This window comes from Lytechinus variegatus, chromosome 4, assembly GCF_018143015.1.
Source record: "Lytechinus variegatus isolate NC3 chromosome 4, Lvar_3.0, whole genome shotgun sequence".
NCBI classification, from domain to species: Eukaryota; Metazoa; Echinodermata; class Echinoidea; order Temnopleuroida; family Toxopneustidae; genus Lytechinus; species Lytechinus variegatus.
Window position 1 is genome coordinate 46797813 of NC_054743.1, and position 21808 is coordinate 46819620.

Genomic DNA, 21808 nt, shown 5'->3' on the forward strand with positions numbered 1-21808 from the left:
CATTTCGATATAATGTACCTTTTACAAATAAAATAAGTTTTGTTTCTAAATAATCATGACCATAAATCTATTCAATACTAGTTTATTAAGTTTTTATAAACTGGTATATAATATAAATTTCTAATTGTATTTCTTCTCCCTGTTCAAGAAATTCATTAGCTTTCATATGACATTAGTTTGTATTGGCACATAATCTGCGGTGCGGATTTGGCTGGGAATTCGTGGAATTTGACTCCAGAGCAGGGAAAATGCGCCTTGATTTCTTCTTATTCTTTTTTTTTTTTTGGGGGGGGGGGAGTATGCGTGAAATAACACGGTGTAGCTGGTAGAGAGTGCTCAAGACACACTATCACGGCAAAACGTATTTGACACAACATTAGTGAGAGATAATGGAGAAAGGTATGAATTTGTGAACAAAATATAACGTGGGCTATACTTCTAAACCCGCAATTCTGAAGCAACATTGTAATTATTTGAGGATCACTATGGAATATAGACCGAGACTTTCTGACATATTTCGTAACCAAGTTAAAAAAAAAACTTTTTTGTTTAATCGCTCCTCTCTCTCGCTCTCTCTCCCAATTCATTGACATGGAATTTTTTCTCAGGTTTCATCCTCCCTAATAATTATTAATATATATTGCAATATAAATACAATTTAAAGGTTTACATTTAAACCTCGTGTGACGTGACTCATAATAGATTTTTAGCAACGCTTTGTGAATATTTGGAACAAACTGTAAAAGTGTGCTGAAGGTTATGCCTGCAAACATTCACCTAGCAAAAGTGCATATTAATGATTGCAGTAACCTAAATGTACTAAAATTGATTCGGAAAATATGGCGTCATCCCTCTACTTTACCATGTCTACTACGCAAAGTGATCATGTAAACTACTGCATATTCAGTTTCTTTCTGCGAGCATCAATGAGTCTTAATTCAATTCATCATCATAAGGAAGAAGTAGGTGACCATGTAGTGCTCTGATCTGATTTTGTTTACTTCATTTCCATGACGATTTTCTTGCAGCCCGCTGATGACAGAAGATCAAGGTACTTATGTGGGACGTCTTCTAAAGCTATCGATGTCACGACTGGTGGTCTGAAAGAATAATGGTGGAATAAACAAAATACATTGCATGGTATACTGGGAGCTGACGAGTTTACAAATAACCCCCATGGTGGGGGCTCCATCCGTGATCAGCGCTGCCCCCGCCCCCACCACGTTACATAGGTGAAACTGCGCTCAGTAATGCACCCCTGGGCCCTCCCAGAGATATAAACATCACTGGGCTTGAAACTAATTGAGACTAGTATGCAAATCCTGGGACCCGTCTTACATGCAATTGTGATCGATCCGATCAACCATAACTAGAGGTGCCGTGGCCGAGTGGTCTAAGGCGCCTGGCTATACATGGAAAGTCCGGGGTTCGATTCCCGGCCGCGGCACCAATGCCCGTGAGCAAAGCATTTAATCTACAAAGCTCTTTTTATCTTGCTTTCAAATAAATATAAATGCTATATGCATTATTGGTAACTAGGTGTGCACTTGTTTAAAAAAAAAAATAAAAAATAACTATGGAAGGTAAATGACCTCAACATCTAAAATGGATGTTTGTTCAAAATATTTTCTAGAAATGCTGTATATTCATACATTCATTCATTGCTTTCTTGAACATTTAGTGCGCTTCTCATTTTTCACTAAGGATGTAACGCAAATTTTCTGTCGAAAAAATATGACATTGGTGGATTTTCATACCATTTCAGGTTGATCGGATCAATCGTAGCTCTTTGTAGACGAGGCCCCCGGGGGGCCACTTACATTGGCGAGTGGATACCATGCGCGACCAAAAAAAAAACACGTAAAAAGAGTGTCTTTTTCACGATAGGGCACGTTACGTACGTAACGTGATAAGGGTGTCAAAAACACAAAAATACTGAAAAAAGGGTATCTATTTCACTAGGAAAATTACGTGTTTAGGGTCTAATTTAGGAGATGATAAAACAAAATTAAAATGCTTTATAAAGGATGTCCTTTTTGCCCAAGCACTACGTGTTTAGAGTCCGATTTGCGCGAGGTGTAAAAGGTGGGGTCGTACTAAACCAAATAAGGTAAAGCTGACGACCGAAGGACCCGTAACAATAAAACATTCCTGTACTTGTTTAGGGGTTCATTTCAGGGAAGTTTGCCAAGAGTATCGTTTTGTTTCCAATACTTGTTAAGGGTAGGGTTTCACATGCCAATACTTGTTAAGGGGTGCATTTTCAGAATATGGAAATTACGTGTTTAGGGTGCTTTTCGAGACCTCATGGTCGCGCATGGTATCCACTTGTGAATGGAAGTGGCCCGGGACGAGGCCCAGATAGTGGTAGTTGGACAGATGCCCCCCTGGAAATTACAGTCCCCGAGAATTAGCAAGACATTAAAACATGTTTAATTTCTTAAGACTGCCTTCAAACTGTCCAATCTCAAAGTCTCCATCAATTGCAGAGATTTTTTTTCTGAGAGTCTCTCAAAGCTTCGCTACGACGGACTTGTCTCAGAAGCGTGGTCATGACTGACGGGACTTATTCGATAAGACTGGAGAGGCGTCCCTGAGACATCGTTGTGACTGGGGAGATGCGCTGGAAAGCTAAGCGAGCGCAAATGTCTTGGAGACTTAATTGCAATTAACAAAAAAATTGAGACGTCGTCGAAGGCATCCAGTGTCTCGTTTTCTGGGGTTAAAAAAATGAGCTAAGTTACTTCGAAACATTAATTTTCACACATTTAAGTCTGAATATATACTTATATACATTGTTTATATACTTATACATTGTTTCAGAAATTTTGTTCCCCTTCTGAATTAACCCCAAACTAAAGATAAAAGACAAATTGTCATGTACATTTTTTTTTCAATTTTAGATAGAAACAAAAATCATTCATACATTTCAAAAATCAATTTTAGATCAGAACTATGACATTTTGTTTCACAATATCTCATTTTATTCATTTAAGATTTCAAACTTCGAAAATGATTTATTGTCTTTCAATTATCTTCAATCACGACCAGGCGCAGATTAAGGTGTGTGTGTGTGTGTAGGGGGGGGGGCATAAGGGACGATTTTTCGTCAGGAAAAGGCTCCCGAAAGTGGTGGTGACCTTCGACTTTTTGTTGGTTTCGTTTTGCTGTGTCAGGTGATTTTTTTTTAAACCTGTATCTTTGATACATACTCACAACTTAAGAGTGGTCAAGCCCCTATATAGGACCAGTTAAAACCTCGTTTTCTTTTTAAACAATGAATAGACCTACACATACCAGACGCGGAGACAGTTCGGCCACATTCCTGAAACTTCATAACGCGACAAGGTAAACCACCAAGACAAAACCAAAAGGAGTCAAAAGAGAACAAATCCCGTTGCTTCTTGAAGACAGCTTACAGCCGATGTTTGGCATTGATGGGAACTTTAGGAAGATTCTTGATTTAAGAAGATACCACCCCCGGTGCTAGACAGATTTAAGACTTTGGTAACATTAACGCCCATAATTAGATATCTTCGAGACACCAAACAGAGACATGTTCACACGGGATTATTTCAATTCTAAAATACTACAATTCTCCTTTTGTGATTATTATTAACCATCGATTTTACCTGGTATAACCAATTGATTCCTGTACTTGCTGGGACCCGTTTTACAAGGAATGACAATATTGATCCAATCAATCTCAACTGTATGGAAATCCATCATTTTTTTCCACAGGAAATTTCCACAATCTCCTCGGTAAATAAAGAGAATCACACTTAATCTTTAAGAGAAAGATTTAAGTATGTAAAATATTTTGAACAAATTTGCATTTCAGATGTTGATGCTGCTGGCCGTCCCATAGTTGTGGTTGATCGAATCAATCGTAACTCTTTGTAAGATGGGGCCCAAGAGTGGATATTTCTAACTGTGATGGGGTGACATATAGATCACTGACCATTTTATTACAATCAGAGGGTCATGTGTTCGAATCCCACTGCGGCCTAAATTAGTCTTGCCAAGGCGTCAATCCGTACTTCGCTACTCTCCACCCAGGAGCTTAAATGGGTACCTGGTATGATGCGAAAGCCGACGCGGAATGCCTGGAAATTATGGAGTTTGCTGGAGTGCTCCCCCAGGAAGTGGATAAAAGCACATATCATGTGGACAAACCAGGATCCGATGACTGGGGTATTAGAGACGTCGCGGCGTTGCAATGTATTAAGCGCTATTTTAATGAAAACCAGCATTTACTGATATTCACTTACTTTCCAGTTATCAACTACTGATCAAAAGGAGTCGACATGCTAAAAAACACACAGTTTTACATCGAAACGAGGAAGCATTTAATGTCAAGTTGAAATTCTGCTTTGCTTCTGATATTAACATACCATTACTCTTATTATAATGAATACCCACAAAGCTTTATCGCTATTAGACCAGTCAAGTTAAACTAAAGCCATGTGAATGTAACTACAGTCCAGACTCCAATGACATAGAAAGAACAAAATCCGGTCATCTTTTCAAATGAAATAAAAAGACATAGTCCTTGCAAGTACCAATGTCAGACAGCTTAATCCACGCCTATTTAATGGTTGGTATTTGGTATCAAAGAATGAAATTCCATTATGGCGACCTTACTTATAAAGGAGAGTCATACTATTGTAAATTGAAAATAATGTAGATATTTGTGGCTGGCATGGGATAAACTACTAACATTTCTCTTACATGAATCACTTTTATATTATTGTCAATACTATCATAATCATTAATACATCACTATTATCATGACTTATAATAATTTTGATCATCTTAATCATAATCAACATTATCATACATTTATCATCATCAAGAGTATCATTACGGTCATCAAATACAAAGGTAAGCAATTTATTTCAAATTAAAAGAATTAAAACTGTTAGGTCCCATTTGTCGCCCATGGCTGTAAAAAAAATGACGCCCTGAAGCAAAGGGAAAAATATGCACCTGAAAAATCAATGTTTAGTTCTTAGGAAAAGGTGAAAGAGAAAAGTAACCGCAAACACCATGACCCCGTGGGTGTTTCATGAAAGTTGTCAACACTGACTTAATTGTCAGAATTGTCAGTGCTGACAATTTCAGAGAAATCCTTGGTTTTGATTGGCTGAAAGGCACTGGCTCTGATTGTTGCTATGGTAACTGTCGGAGAAAGTCAACTTGTCAGTGCTGACAAATTTCATGAAACCACCCCCTGCATGTATTCGGGCAGGTTTGACTTAAACTCCGGTTTAAAATTGTGGTTGAAGTATGGATAGTCAACAATAAATTGTCAATATTTCAGCTCATTTGGCACTCAAATCATATAATTGTCTAGGAAGTACAAATAGATGATTGTCGTCATCTCTGTGGAATGGCTCAGAAAGACCCCTCAAAGAACTCTGAAAGACTGATGTATATTTCTTGTCTTACTGGTCCTAGAATAGTCCCATAGAGATCTTTCAGTGGTCTTTCAGAGATCTTTTATGCAAGAAGTGTTTTTTCAGAATTCTTTCCATTGACTTTGCCTGGTCTTTCAATGATCTTTCAATGATCTCTCATGAGTCTTACAGTGATCTCCGAAAATATCTTGAGAGACTGCCGAAAGATCATTGAAAGACAATTAAGAACTTTGAAAGTTCATCGAAAGACCGCTGAAAGACTGCTGAAAGACCACTGAAAGAACGTTTTCCTGTAAGACCATTGTGAGACTGCTTTGAACCGTTTCAAAAAGTTTTGGAGCCCATGAAGACCTCTGAAAGATCAACCAGAATTCATGGTCTTTCAAAGGTCTTGGTCTCTGTGGAATGGGAGATTTAGAGTCTTAAAACAAATCAGTCAAATTGACTAGACCAGTAGTCAGCTGGGAGCAACTGATATGGCAATCACTGATATTCACATTTTTGACAGATATTCTAGTCAGAAATAACTCTGTTCTAGTAAAATATGACTAGAAAATAGTCAAATATGACTAGAATAACAGTTGCTCCCAGCTGACCCTATTAATCAGTCATTTTTGACTGATTTGTTTTTAGAGTGTAGAGTTTGGATTGTAACCAAGTTTTTTGTTCAGAATAATGTAAAGATATAAGAATCATGGTTTATTGAGTTAAGGGTAAAGGTTTTATATATGGTTTAGCGCGCAGATTTTCTATCGTAGCGATTGTCGCCCGAGCAAATGTCGTGGAACCTGTTTACCCTGCATGACAATTATTCTTGTATGAACCTTTCATTATTTCAATCTTTAATACCGGAAGACTTGAAGCATCGTGCTCTTTAAAAATAGCCCAAAATATCTTTCAGAACAATAACAAAGTTCTTCACGAACAACGCGTGATTAGCTTGGCCTTTATATTCATTTCAACTGTGTTCTATTTTGGGATTGTTGACGAACCAGGGGCCGGGTAGATCATGTAGATGGTACTGATCATTACACTCTATACATTGTTGACATGGAAGACTTTTTCAGAAAAGTGGTCCTCTTTCGAGAAGGTCTTCAATCCTCTTTTGGGTTGCTCTATGATTGCATCGTTTCTTAACAAGTGGCAATCATTTGAACAGAAAGCAAATTAAAGATAAATTCCAGTTCTGGTAACGATCTCAAAATGACTTTAACAGAAATCCAGTATAATGACCACCCAAGTGTCTGTTTGTATGAATACAAAAAATGTGCCAAAGGATTCTGGAAGAAATTGTGTAATTGTTGAGAAATTAGCAAATAAGCACAGGATTCGGGTCAAGCGTCGGGCCGACATTCAAAGCAATAATAATACACTGTCCCACGTGCGCTTTGCGCTTTGCGATATATTTCTTCGATGATATACTGGCAATTAAGCCTGTTTTTACAGTCATTCTCATAAAATCAGTGTTTACTGCAACTATTTCAAAGTTTTACATTACACTTCTTTGATATGCAATGGGCAGAATTATGATGTCATCACCCTGCTAGATTCAGGGTTGCAAAAAAATGAAAACTTTCAGAACTTTTGTAAAACACAACAAATTTAAATATACAGGGCGAATGGTAACACCAACTGACGGGTGGTCTATCACACGAGCTGAAAGAGATACAATGTAGATATATCGTGTAGGTAGAGGAGGGAGAGAGAAAGAGCAGATGGATTTCATCATCTTTTAGCAGTCTGCACTATTGTCGCTATTATTATTATAATGATAATTAACATTTCACGGGCGGATCCAGGAATTTTTTGAAGGGGGGGGGGGGGGGGGAGTGAAGGCTCCGTTACACGGGGGATCTGGAGGCAGAAAAAAAAAATGGAAAAATTAAACCCATTTTACACGATTTCAGCGTTTTTGAGGTCATTCATGCACTCTATGTAAAAAAATATCGATTTCATAAACAAAATGTGCGTTTTTATGACCTAAAGTTGACGCTAGGGGCTTGGCTGAAATAGAAAAGTGAGATTGCGGACCCTTGCGGCACGTATTATAATACAGAATGTCTTTGACGGACGCGCATGTGCGGTAGTGTGGTTTGCGTCCACGTGCACCAACAGACTGCGGTGCCACTGCGACTCTTACGAGCCGTAAAATAAAGTGAAAGCACAGGTATAATATTTCTTGCTTTACTTTAATTTTAAATTCTCTCAATTTCAAAAGGACACTTTTTCTGCAGGCTGCCCCCAAATAGGGGTCCGAAGCCGCCGGCTCGCACTCTACCCCTGAAATATAACAGTTATACTTATATAACGATATAAAACAATGAAACATATACACATATGCAAAACCCGGGGGCCACTTGATTTGACGAGTGGATACCATGCGCGACAAACCCCCCACCCCCACCCAAAAAAAAACGTAAAAAGGATGTCTTTCTCAAGATAGGGCACGTTACGTACGTAACGTGATAAGGGTGTCAAAACACAAGAATAATGAAAATAGGGTATCTATTGCGCCAGGAAAACTACGTGTTTAGGGTCAAATTTGCGGGGATGATAAAACAAAATTCAAATGTTTTATGTACATGTCCTTTTTGCCCCAACACTACGCGTTTAGAGTCCGATTTGCGCGAGATGTGGAAGGTGGGGCCGTGAAATTGCTGTACTTGTTTAGAGGTTCTTTTCAGGGAATACTTGCCAAGAGTATCGTTTTGTTTCCAATACTTGTTAAGGGTGGGGTTTCACACGCCAATACTTGTTGAGGGGTGCATTTTCAGAAGTTGGAAATACGTGTTTAGGGTGCTTTTCGAGACCCCATGGTCGCGCATGGTATCCAATCGTCAATGGAAGTGCCCCTCCCCCTCCTCGGGATGCAAAACAACACTTGTGATACAAGTTGACAACAAACACTCAGGTGCTACATTAACCTTCCCCCATTTTATGAATTGGTAGAGTCCATATAAAGCCTCCAACCTTGGGGTTTATTAATACAAAACACCCTTCATAATAACACGTAGAACAAATAGTTGAACTCGTCAATGCCCTTTGACTGAAAACATCAATGTGGCTATGTTATTTATAGAAACATCTTTATATTTATAGGAACATCCTTATTGTGAAGCCAGTCATGGTAGATAACTTATTTCAATGCAACCTCGCCCACAATAAGTAATTTAAGCCGAGCTGTCAATATGAACATCCACTCTATATCCACTTTGCCTTTTGTAAAAATCAATGCGATACTGCTATACCATTGTATACAGTGGTGCTCAAAATTAGTGAACCCCACCACATACTTTATGTGTTCAAGTTCTGCCATGTCATAAAGTCTGATGATAAAGGGCACACATGAGTATTACAGACCCCCATTCACTCACGTGTTATATCATAGCTCATCAAAAAATCATCTGAAAATCAATCCCTCGATAGATTTTGCTTTAATTCACTGACATTAGTCACAATTAACAGTACATTAAGACTTGATATGTAAATCAGGTACTTGCCCAGCTCAATCAAAAGTTAAATGGCCTGAAATAAGACTAACCATAATTTCGGCCAGTTCATTGCCACAAAAACCATAACTGCATTGTGGGTAATAATAATTGAAATGAAATACAAAAATGCAGTCTAGCCTCCCCAAACGCCTTAATTATGAAAGAGTATGAACGTAGCATTTTCTCTACCGTTTTCTTTTGATATACAAACATTTAATCTATTTTTAATGAATTATTTCAATCAATAAAGTCATGTGATCTTTACTTACGCCTGCCCGGCATGCTTTGCGCGCAGATGAATTACTCTCGTGTGCCCTATAATATAGCACATTCAAGAAAATCTGTTTCTCTGGGCTTGCCGAACACTGCAATGTTGCTGTCTACATTCAACACTCAGCATGACGGAGTGAATTTGGTGGTGGGGTTCATTAAGTTTTGAGCACAACCGTATATAGGAATATCTTTGATAAAATGCTCAATGCTTTTTATTTCAATGTCTTTGGTTCAGATATGGTTGTAAGATTGTGTTGAAGTTTCATCTCATATTGCTAATGTTAATACATTTTGGCTGATAGCTCCTTCTTATAATCATTTTAGTAGTGTACCTAGGATTTCCACGGGGGGGGGGGCAAAATCGCCCGCCAAAAAAATTAGACAAGCACAAAAAAGGTCTTCAACCACAAATAAAGAGGATTTCGTACCAGACAAAAATTGGACAAGCAAAAAGAAAGAAAAAAAAAGGTCTTCACTTTCAAACTCATCAGGGGGGGGGGGGCAGAGATACGTCCCTTGCATGGGTTGTGACTCGTCAGGGGGGGGGCAGCCCCCCCACAGTCATTGTGAGATGAAGGAAGAAAACGTAAAAAAGATGAGTGAATAAATACTTATGGCCAAAGCACATTAACTGTTATCGAGTTCTTACCCTAGCTTTAGCACGGCTACCCTAGTATTTTGCTTGAAAATTCCCTCCTAACGGTACCCATTTACTTCACCTGGATGGGGAGTGGCAAATGTAAAAAAAATGTCTTTCCAATAAATGTGAGCGCTGAAAGTATGATTATAAACCTGAACCATGTGGTTCCAAGCCGTTCCAAGTCTGGAGACTTCTCTGAGCCCCAGCACCTATTAAAATCAAATTCTGTGGCCCGTATTCTGAAGTCAGGTTTCACTTAGTCTTATGTTTAAAGTTGTGATTTAAGTATGGATAGCCAATTGTTACGTAAATCACTAACATAGAGGTATCATATTTCAGCTCATTTGGCTCTCAAATCATTCATAATTGTCTAGGAAGTCTAAATAGGTGATTGTCTTCACCATCGATGATTCAGGAAAGAGCACAGTAAACATAACATACAACTTAATAACTTTTGACACTTATGGCTTCCCATACTTAAATACAACTTTAAACCTGAGTTTAAGTTAAACCCGACTTCAGAATACGGGCCTGTGAGTCTAGGCCAGAAAATAGGCAAGGCTGACAGAAACAAAAAGAAAAAAAGGAAGGGTTCTTAGAATTCCCAGGAATTCAGTTAACACATAGTATGGGAGGACACAAAGAGGTAGTTTATACATGAAGGTGTAACATTAAGCAAGTTTGATGTTTGGGTAAGAGAGAAAGAGAAATGGGGGAGAGAGAGGTGATATCCTTTAGTATATTAAGGCCCTGTATTGACATGGGCGTGATATTTGTGACAGTTTATTCTGGGGCCATGATAGTTCCTTTTTGACATATTCTGGGAAATTTAGAGGACAAACCAAGAGCCAATGAAAAGGAAAGTCAGTTATTCGTGTCAACGTGCACGTTAATGTAATATTTGGAATGATCGCACTTCTAATGAAAATATATCTGTATATTAATGCACGTGCCCCCAAACAGCGATGATGTAATAAAGCTTTACTAGGTAGATTGAGCCATTAATATTGTAGTTCAATCGTGTGACAGATCAAAATAAATATCTGCCTTTGTATGACTTGTTGATTAAAAACCCTTTCTACAGCACAGAACTGGCTGAACATTCCGGGGTTATAATTATTATCAGTAACTTTCTATTTAATATCCAGTCACTATATCTGTAACTTAGAGATTGCTCAGAATCCGATTCAATGATTGTAATTTTTCACGCCTTTGTAATACATGTATAGGAATGTTAGATGTCACCCAGGTCTTTAATATTGGCATCAATGGCTCTCTATCGAAGCTCGATCGGTCTGCGACCCGATTTTGGAATAATATACAAATATACCAGGCTTTGAGTAAGTATAACGGGAATTATATCCTACAGAAATTAAATCCTGTATGCTGATTGGTTTAAATAGCATCATGTGACCAAACATATTCTCACTATTTTTCGATGATGTCGAAAATGAAACGCCCACCGAAGAAAATGTGCTATTCTGTGACGTCAATGATGGAATAGTCGACTATTCCATCATTGACGTCACAGATCGTTGACACCAGGGGCGTCGATCCATTTTTCAGATTGGGGGGGGCAAAATCATGAATCAATTTTCCAAAGGCACTCGATCACACAAACACACACATATGCCTATATATATATGTGTACATATATACACACCAACACACACATATATATATATATATACATATATATCTCACCAGCAGATTAATGCAAGCGCGAAGCGCGAGCTGAAAATTTTGATATTTCGATCTGAAAAAAAAAAATTAATTTAATGGACGTTTTTTAATAAAGAACAAGATATATATATCCAACAAAAATTATTGCAAATCGAAGTGGAAGTTCTTTTGAGGTTTAGAACTGAAAACGGGACCATATTCACCTATTTAATCATGGAAAGTATGGGTTTCGTTACAAAGATGATGCGAGCGCGAAGCGCGAGTTGAAATTTTTTGATATTCCAATCTGAAAAGTGGACATTTTGAGCACGATTTTAGACAAAGAACGAGTTGTGTATCTCAATCTCGCTTGCTGATTTCTGTGTAAAATTACAATCTTATTTTATTTTTAGCACATGCGGAATTATTGGGGGGGGGGGCAAAATGATAGGTTTGCCCCCCAATATTTTCATTGGTGGGGCGATCGCCCCCCCTGCCCCCCCCTTAATCGACGCCTCTGGTTGACACAGATCATGCAATTTCTCGGGCGCACCGGTCAGCGAGTTGACTCTACCGGGCAAGTATAACACGTATTATATCATACATAAATTAATTAAGCACATTTAATATCCAGTCGTAATGACGTCATAGCAGTCGTACGATTGGCTACGATCTGAAACTGAATTGGCCTTTACTCCAAAATAAAGGCTTGCAATCTTAAAAAATGGTTATTCTTTCAATTAATTTCAACCTCTAATAAATTGATGTGTTCCATTCATATTCTAAAGTTAGCAAAATGCTATATTTGTTCCAAAATCGGATCGTGAGCAGTCGTAAGATGTGCGGTGGCCTTAAAATGAAACATGTGATTCACAGAAACTTGAAAACAGAATTTTATGACTTTTCCATGACTAAATTGCTGATTGAGTCCATGACTTCCCGTGACATACCGGGAGTTATGTAGAATTTGGGATGTAACAAAACTGGGGAAAAAGTAAATCATGAACACCAATTATAATAGCAGGGTATGATCACAGAGTATGAGAGTTGCGAGACACGACAAACTGGAAAGCTGCACCGGGAAGCTGCAATAACCAAGAGGTAAATGCAATTCCATGACCTTTCACACATTGTCCAAATTCCCCAACTTTCCATGATCACAAACAAATTTTTTCCAGGATTTTCCATGATTCTGGAAACCCTGTGATTATAATATCGTTGAATAAAATGTTAACAAGGGTCCTATGTAACACTGTTAGAAAATTTATCCTTAAACTAAATGAAGTTCCTGCAGCAGAGTCTCGAGAACACCCGTAATCTTACCAGATTGCGTAATCTTACAGGAAATTGGTATTTGGTGTGTGTAATCTTACAAATTTCCTTAAATAAAACACTCTTTTCCCCTTTTTCTAACAGACCTGTTCTGTTAAATTGCAGAAAAATTCCTGTTTCATGAATTTAAAGAATGATTCTGGTATTGCTTTCTGCAAAATCTTCTTTTATTTTTCTGTAAAATCAGGGTTTTTTTAACAGTGTAGACAAAAACGGTTGCATGACATTTGCTCCAATGCTGTTAATTCCCGACACTAATCGAATGACCGGCTTCAAAGGGGCTTCAACCTTGGGTTTAACACTATACCCTACCCTAAACCTCAGGCCTAAACAGTATAGACCAGTTCGTAGTTACTTCATGGACAATTTTGGTCAAATGACCTTTCATTTCTTTCATTATGATAGGCAGATTTCAAAACAAGATATTACGTAAGCTTGCCTTACATAGCAAGATGAAGAGATTGAATAGACCAGGTGACTAGAATAGCACACCAATGAACACTTTATGAAGGTATTTGTTGCATTCCTACTATGAATTCATATCATAGCATGTTGCACAATGTACTTGGCAAACTGTGAAATACCAGTTGTTCGTGGACGCATTGCTGTTTTTTGTGGATGTAAATGAAAACTACAATTCAAAAGAATATATGAATAATCAAGACATCAAAGATGGTACTTATCTCATTAGATTTTAAACCACCATGTCACTTTGGTACAAATGACCTTTTTCTGGATATTTTGATCATGCGCAGAAAGTAACTACGAACTGGCTTATTGCATCCCTAACCGTACATCTTAGACAAAATTAAGCCTGGAACAATTGTCGTCAGAGCAAATGTCGTGTCACCCTAAAAAACACACACACACAAAAACCCCACCTGCAATCATCCTGGCATGATATTAATGTGTCATTAGCGATCTCTATTTCTGTTGCAATTCCACAACTTAAAGTTCATTTGAATAAAAAGAGAAAAATCTGACAAGCAAAACACTGAAAATCTTATATCGAAGTAGGATGTAAGATAAGAAAGTTATGACATTTTAAAATTTCGCTTGATTTCACAAAATAGTAATATGCACATTCTGGTTGGTATGTAAATGGAGAGACTGATGACGTCATCCACTCACTATTTCTTTTGTGTTTCATTGTATGAAATAATTTGTTTTCTCCTCATTGTGAAACAAAGATTAATTCCTCCCTGAACATGTAGAATTAGCATTGTTCACTATTACAGTATAAGTTTCAATTAAGTTGGCCCTTAAAGTCTAATCTGTAAAAAATGAAATAATGTATACTTCAAACAATAAAATAACAAAAGAAGTAGTGAGAGAGGGACATCATTGACTGTCTCATTAATGCATGTCACTGAGATGTGCATATCACCGTGACTGTTTAGTGAAAAATAAGCAAAATTTGAAATGTCATAACTCTCTTATTTTTCATCCAATTTTGATGAAATTTTCAGCGTTTTGCTAGTTTGATTTTTCTTTATTCATTAAAACCAACATTTTTTCTGGGGTGAACTTGACCTTCAAGCGATCACAAAAAACAACGAGATGCATTGGAAATAAATATTCTTTGATGTTTATATCATGAATTATGTGATTTTAGGTACACAGTAAAGAGAGATGTAATATATTGCAAGTCAAGTCATGTCATTGTGCATGACGTTTATCTGTCAAATATAAATGAAAGATAAGATATGAAGCTGAAAATGTATAAGGCTATGTTGCCCTTTGTTATTTGCATTAAAATACAAAATTTGCTGAACCAATAATGACACTAGAGTTTGCTTATATATTTGGTCAAGTTCCCCTGTTTGTGGTGAAATAAATGACAAGAGACATCCATCAATTTAGCTCTATGGTCTATCCATCCGCCCAAGCGAATGCCAGGTGTGCCCAAGCAAACATAATAGCGGGGGAGGGGCGGTAAATGTATCTAGGTTCGACAAGAGGAATAAATGAAAGTACTTTGCACTCTCATATGAATAATGATTTCTTTTAAACATGTTATTGAATCTGAACACTAGATTTCTTCGGAAAGATTAATCCAAATGTGGGGGCCATTTTTATGCCTTGAAGGATTGACGAAAGTCTGAGTTATAACAATGGAAGACTTTTTTTTTTTTACTTAAGCTGGAGTTTTGTGATAATGAATGAAATGATTTATTAGAAACATTAGTGATATGTTTGAAGGAATTATGGTCTGACCTATATAATTATGAAAACATCACCAGTGACATCTGAATTTGAGAATATCAAGAGTTTGTGTTAGACTCTTAGCCAGAAATTAGGATGTTTTAAGGAGACAAGCCTGGGAATAGAAAAGAAAAAGCAGCCCCCCCCAAAAAAAAGAAATAAACACACAAAAAATAACAAACATGCATATTAAAGGAGCAACATGTCTTTTGAAAAATCCCAGGGTATTCACATAACATACAATAGGGGAGGAGAATTATGTTCTAACCTGCATAGACTCTAAGCAAGAAATCTAGATTGTTTTTAAGGGAGTAATTAAGGCTGCTTAGAAAGCAAAGCCCCTACCCCTAAACAACAACAATAATAATAACAATAATAATAATAAATAAAGAAGTAAAACAGAACATGCATACAAACTATTACATCTTCTAATACTCCATAGGCAGTTGCATAACATGCAAAAGGGGAGAACAATTGTGATCTGACCTGGATGAAAAATCACGGATGCTTTCTGAAATTTAGAATTAGAGATTTTAGTGATAGACTATAGGCCAGAAATTAAGATGTTTTTAAGGGGGCGGAACTGCTCGGAGAAAGCAAAACAAAACAATGATAAGGAGTATAAAGATATATTCCTAAAACCAGGTATTCACACAACATACCAAAGGGGAGGAGAATCACAGATGCCATCTGAAATTATGAATTACGAGTTTTGTGATGAACGTTGGGTAAGAAATTTACATGATTTAGATGGTTTTAAGGGAGCAAGGCTGCTGAAAAAGCAAAGCCCCCCCCCCACCGAAAAAAGACATGCAGGGTTCTACATAAGCACTTGCCCGATTGCCTAGCTAGAGTCGGGCAAGTGTCTTGAAGTAAAGACCAAAACTACTTGCCCGAATCGGGCAAGCAAAAATCTAACAGAATGACCAAAATTAGGGTCGATATAACATGATATTAACCCTAATTTTGGTAATGGCAGGCAAGATGAAATCACTTTGGAACAAGAAATGCAATAACAAGGTAGAATAGTTCATGTCAAAAGAGAGAAAAGGGTCAATGGTTTAAATAACCTCAAAACTTTCCTTTGAAGAGGTAAAACTTTTTTTAAAGGATAATTTCGGGCAAGTGAAATAGAATTTGGGGAAAGTATATTCCAACTTTAAAAAAATTTACTTGCCCGACTGGGCAAGTGCTTCTGAATAATTATGTAGCACCCTGATGTCATGCATAAGGAGTAACACATCTTTAAAGGATAATTTCGGGCAAGTGAAATAGAATTTGGGGCAAGTATATTCCAACTTTAAAAAAATTTACTTGCCCGACTGGGCAAGTGCTTCTGAATAATTATGTAGCACCCTGATGTCATGCATAAGGAGTAACACATCTTTCTTTAAACGCCAAGGTATTCACATAACATACAATAGGGGAGGACAATTATTGTCTAACCTGGATGAAACATCACAGATGCTATCTGAAATTGAGAATATTATCATTACTATAATTATTCATGGTTCATTTCAAATTTTATCTCACAGCCACTAACTGATGAATTGTACAAAATTAACATGTTAAAAAAGATACAAGTAAGGTCATGCAACATCAAAATGTAACATGAATGATCAAAGATAAAAGTAATTAGAAATAAATAAATAAAAATCCATGAAGAGAAAACTACCATATTGATTACGAGTTAAGTTTGTGAACAAATTAGAAATTGAAATTAAAGTCAATTCCTAAATATATCCCGTGGATGTCAAATAGAGAGTTTTGTGATAGACTAGGCCAGGAATTTAGATGTTTTAGAGGGTCAGGCTGCAGAGAGAAAAAAACAGGACAAAACAAGCATAATGATGTCTTCTTAGAACTCCCAGGTATTCACATAACATACAATATATATAGGGGAGGACAGAAAGAGATGGATGTGCATGAAAGCATAGCAGGTTTGACATGTTTGGTGTTTGGTGAAAGACCGAGAGTGACAGAGAGAGAAAGTTTTGATTACAGGTGTGATATTTCCCTTGACAAATTCTCGGAAATTTGGTAGACAAATCAAAAGCCGACGAAAAAGAATTAGAGCTATTTGTTTAGGACTAGAAGGGAAACATTAAGATAAACTTTAATTACCATTGTTGGAAAACTGGTCATTTGGGGTTCCTTTTTTCCTCCAAGGACAATGCAAAGAAAAGGAAGACTATTCCGGAAAATCAGTTGAATTCCGGGGGGTGGGGCACTTCCATTCACGAGTGGATACCATGCGCGACCACGGGGTCTTGAAAAGCACCCTACACAAGTATTTTCCATATTCTGAAAATGCACCCCTAAACAAGTATTGGCGTGTGAAACCCTACCATTAACAAGTATTGGAAACAAAACGATACTCTTTAGCAATTATTCCCTGAAATGAACCCCTAAACGAGTACAGAGATTGTATTGTTATGTCACGCGTCCGTCGTACCTTTAGACACCATTCTTTTGGTTTAGTACGGCCCCACCTTCCACACCTCGCGCAAATCGGACTCTAAACCCGTAGTGTTGGGGGCAAAAAGGACATCCTTTATAAAACATTTTGATTTTGTTTTATCATCCCCGCATATTTGACCCTAAATATTTTTGTGATTTTGACACCCTTATCACGTTACGTACGTAACGTGCCCTATCTTTAAAAAGACATCCTTTTTACGTGTTTTGGGGGTCGCGCATGGTATACACTCGTCAATGTAAGTGCCCCCCCCCCCCCGCGAGTTAAATGAATATGCTGAAATTAAGTTCTAGCGACTGGTCAAAATCAGAGAAATTTAACAACTTACTTTCAATATATCCATATTTAGACAAATAATTGTTCATCTTGATGTAGATTAAGACAATTTACTTAAGTCATTCAAATTAGCTAAAATTAATATATTTTGCTTTCCAGTTGTAAATAGGCCCGTGCGACCTGTAAATGGAACTGCATTTCAGAGCACTGTAACTTTAATAGGGCGGCAAGAACTGGGGGGGGGGGGGGTTCAACAACCTTTTAAATGGGCTATGAAATAAGCTGTGTGTGTTGCTATGTCAGTTAATGAAATATCTTCTGTTAGCAAATAATTATCTTGTAATTGTAATGATAACATTCTATTCTTCCTAGTGGTCCCCGTATTTGGAATACCATTAAGTCTGATATTGCATCTACCAGTAAATTAACAACATTTAAGGTGAAGTACAAGTTCACCTTGCTTGTGCAGGATATGTACTGTAAATTGAACTTTTCCTAAACTGGTTTGAACTGTACGTGTGTTTTGTGTATATGTCTCTCTGTCTTGCCAATAATATTCTATGTTGTTTCTAATGTACATTTTAGTTTCTCATCTTTAATTATTACCTTTCTTAGTAGCTCATGTGCATGAATGTGCGTGAGCCTGTGTGTAAATAAATGTGAATTTAGGTACATGCCGTTCATTTGTAAGTTATTTCATTCTCCCCTTCTGCATTCTTTCTTCTCTATGCTCTCCCCTCCTGTCTCCACTTTCATCTTTTCGATATACCTCTTATTGTAGCTCTGTCGTTTTTCTTAATTCTATTCCTTAAACGTCTGCCGTCTACACTTTCTTCTTTCATATTCTGTTCACTTTATATGATGTATATGTATGTATTCTTATGTATCTTATTTCCTTATTTCCCTTCGTTCTTCCTCTTCTGTCGGATCCCTACGTTCATCATATTCCTATCATTTAATTCATGGCCCTCGCACTAAGACCCGATATGGTGATCGTGCATTTTCTGTAATTGCTCCCACCCTCTGGAATAAACTCCAATTTCATATCCAAAATGCTCCCTCCGTGTAAATTTTCAAGTCGTCACTTACAACTCACCTTTTCTCATAACTTGTTTTCTTTTTTATTTCTTAATGGATTTACTGTATATTATTATAATCTGCCAACGTGTGTGCTTTGAAACACCAGTTTAAAGCACCCTACAAATGTTAGTATTATCATTATTATCTTGCACTGTATACGTTTCACAGTTGATCTACATGTACATCTTACAAGCTGTGCTATTAATAGATCACCTCAGTTCTGCTTTCTTATCATTGTTAATTCATTGTTAATTCATTAATGACATGTATTTTTGCAGAATTGAAATAAACTTGAACTTGAACAAACAATTGGGGAGGGCAGAAAGAGGTAGATGTGATGCATGAAAGGTAGCAGGTTTGATGTTTGGTTAAGAGGAAAGACTGAGAAAGAGTATTGATGTGGGTGTGTCAAATTCTCAGAATTTGATGGACAAATAAACGCCAATGACAAAGAAATATAGCTATTTTTGAGGACTGGAAGGGCAACATAAACTATACCATTGTTGGAAAACTATAGTCATCTGGGTTATATTTTCTTCCAAGGACAATGCAAGAAAAGGAAAAATATATTCTGGAAAATCAGTTGAATATCAACATGTATATCCATATTTAGACAAATTATCATTTTTCATATTCAAATGAGCCAAAACCTGATTGTTTGGACAGCGTCTTTTACACGTAAACTTTTGAATTAAATTCATCATAAAGTCACTCACATCAGCAGTCATCTTCCATGCCAGAGAGAACGAGAGAGAGAGAGTTTTGATGTGGGTGTGTCAAATTCTCAGAAATTTGGTGGACAAATCAAACGCCAATGACAAAGAAATAGAGCTATTTTTTAGGACTCGAAGGGCAACATAAACTATACCATTGTTGGAAAACTATAGTCCTTTGGTTTATATTTTCTTCCAAGGACAATGCAAGAAAAGGAAAAATATTTCCTAGAAAATCAGTTGAATATCAAAATATATCCATATTTAGACAAATTATCATTTTTCATATTTCATATTCAAATGAGCCAAAACTTGATTGTTTGGACATCACCTTTTACATGTAAATTTTTGAATTAAATTCATCATCAAGTCACTCACATAAGCAGTCATCTTCCATATACCAGAGAATACCAGAGACAGAGAGTTTTGATGTATGTCAAATTCTCAGAAATTTGGTGGACAAATCAAACGCCAATAACAAAGAAATGGAGCTATATTTTGAGGACTGGAAGGGCAACATAAACTATACCATTGTTGGAAAACTATAGTCATCTGGGTTATATTTTCTTTTAAGTACAATGCAAGAAAAGGAAAAATATATTCTGGAAAATCAGTTGAATATCAACATATCCATATTTAGACAAATTATCATTTTTCATATTTCATATTGAAATGAGCCAAAACTTGATTGTTTGGACATCACCTTTTACATGTAAATTTTTGAATTAAATTCATCATCAAGTCACTCACATCAGCAGTCATCTTCCATGCCAGAGAATACCAGAGAGAGAGAGAGAGAAAGAGTTTTGATGTGGGTGTGTCAAATTCTCAGAAATTTGGTGGACAAATCAAAAGCCAATCACAAAGAAAAAGAGCTATTATTGAGGACTGGAAGGGCAACACAAACTATACCATTGTTGGAAAACTATAGTCCTTTGGTTTATATTTTCTTCCAAGGACAATGCAAGAAAAGGAAAAATATTTCCTAGAAAATCAGTTGAATATCAAAATATATCCATATTTAGACAAATTATCATTTTTCATATTTCATATTCAAATGAGCCAAAACTTGATTGTTTGGACATCACCTTTTACATGTAAATTTTTGAATTAAATTCATCATCAAGTCACTCCCATCAGCAGTAATCTTCCATGCCAGAGAATACCAGAGACAGAGAGTTTTGATGTGGGTGTGTCAAATTCTCAGGAATTTGATGGACAAATCAAACGCCAATAACAAAGAAATAGAGCTATTTTTTAGGACTCGAAGGGCAACATAACCTATACCATTGTTGGAAAACTATAGTCCTTTGGGTTATATTTTCTTCCAAGGACAATGCAAGAAAAGGAAAAATATATTCTGGAAAATCAGTTGAATATCAACATATCCATATTCAGACAAATTATCATTTTTCATATTTCATATTCAAATGAGCCAAAACTTGATTGTTTGGACAGCGTCTTGTACATGTATATGAATTAAATTCACAATCAAGTCACTCACATTAGCAGTCATCTCCCATATATACCAGAGAATATATATAAAAAAAAGGATTTTAAAATACACACAAAGATAACCTGAACAAATATCCAATTTTAGATGGTGAAATGACAATTTTTTTAAAACAAACATTCAATGAGAAGTGACAAACATCCCCCACTAGTTATACATGTATACAAAAATGATTTTGGAGCACTGTAACTGGGGACTTTTAAATATCAAAGGGAAAAAAACCTTTGGAACAAAAGTGGACTTGTGTGGAAACAGAAAAATCAAAGAATAAGATCAACGAAAGTTTGACAAAAATCAGACAAATAATAAAATTATGAGCATTTGAATATAACGATTACTAAATTTATAAAGATCCTCTCATTGGCAATGCGACAAAGATGTGTGATGACACCTGTTAACAACTTTCCCTTTGATGGATTATGAAATATCCCCCAAAATATTCCTCTTTCTCATGGTAATACACACTCTTCATCCATGATTAGTTATTCTTTGAAAATCTGTATTACGTGCCCTCCTATAGAAAGAATACAATTATCTACTGATAAATGCGATAAAAGAAACAGTTTAAGTAAAAAAAAGGAATGGAAAATAATGATCTCAAATTTCATATGGTCTTATTTTTCTTACTATTTGTTCAATTTTTCTCAAAATTTCATTGATCTATTTCTTTGATTTTTATGTATTCACACAAGCTATCTTGTTTCAAAGGTTTCAGTTTCCTTTA

At 36.5% G+C, this 21808-nt stretch overlaps 1 protein-coding gene across 1 annotated transcript in view; it reads right to left on the reverse strand.

Annotated features, from left to right (window-relative positions):
- Nucleotides 1-557: 557 nt before the first annotated feature.
- The window catches only part of LOC121414185 (quinone oxidoreductase-like protein 1), a 64015-nt gene continuing 42764 nt past the window's right edge, over nucleotides 558-21808 (reverse strand). The window contains exon 10 of the mRNA XM_041607259.1: nucleotides 558-1100. Within this exon, the coding sequence (XP_041463193.1) occupies nucleotides 998-1100 (103 nt within the window). The 3' untranslated portion in view covers nucleotides 558-997. The remainder of the gene's footprint in view (nucleotides 1101-21808) is intronic.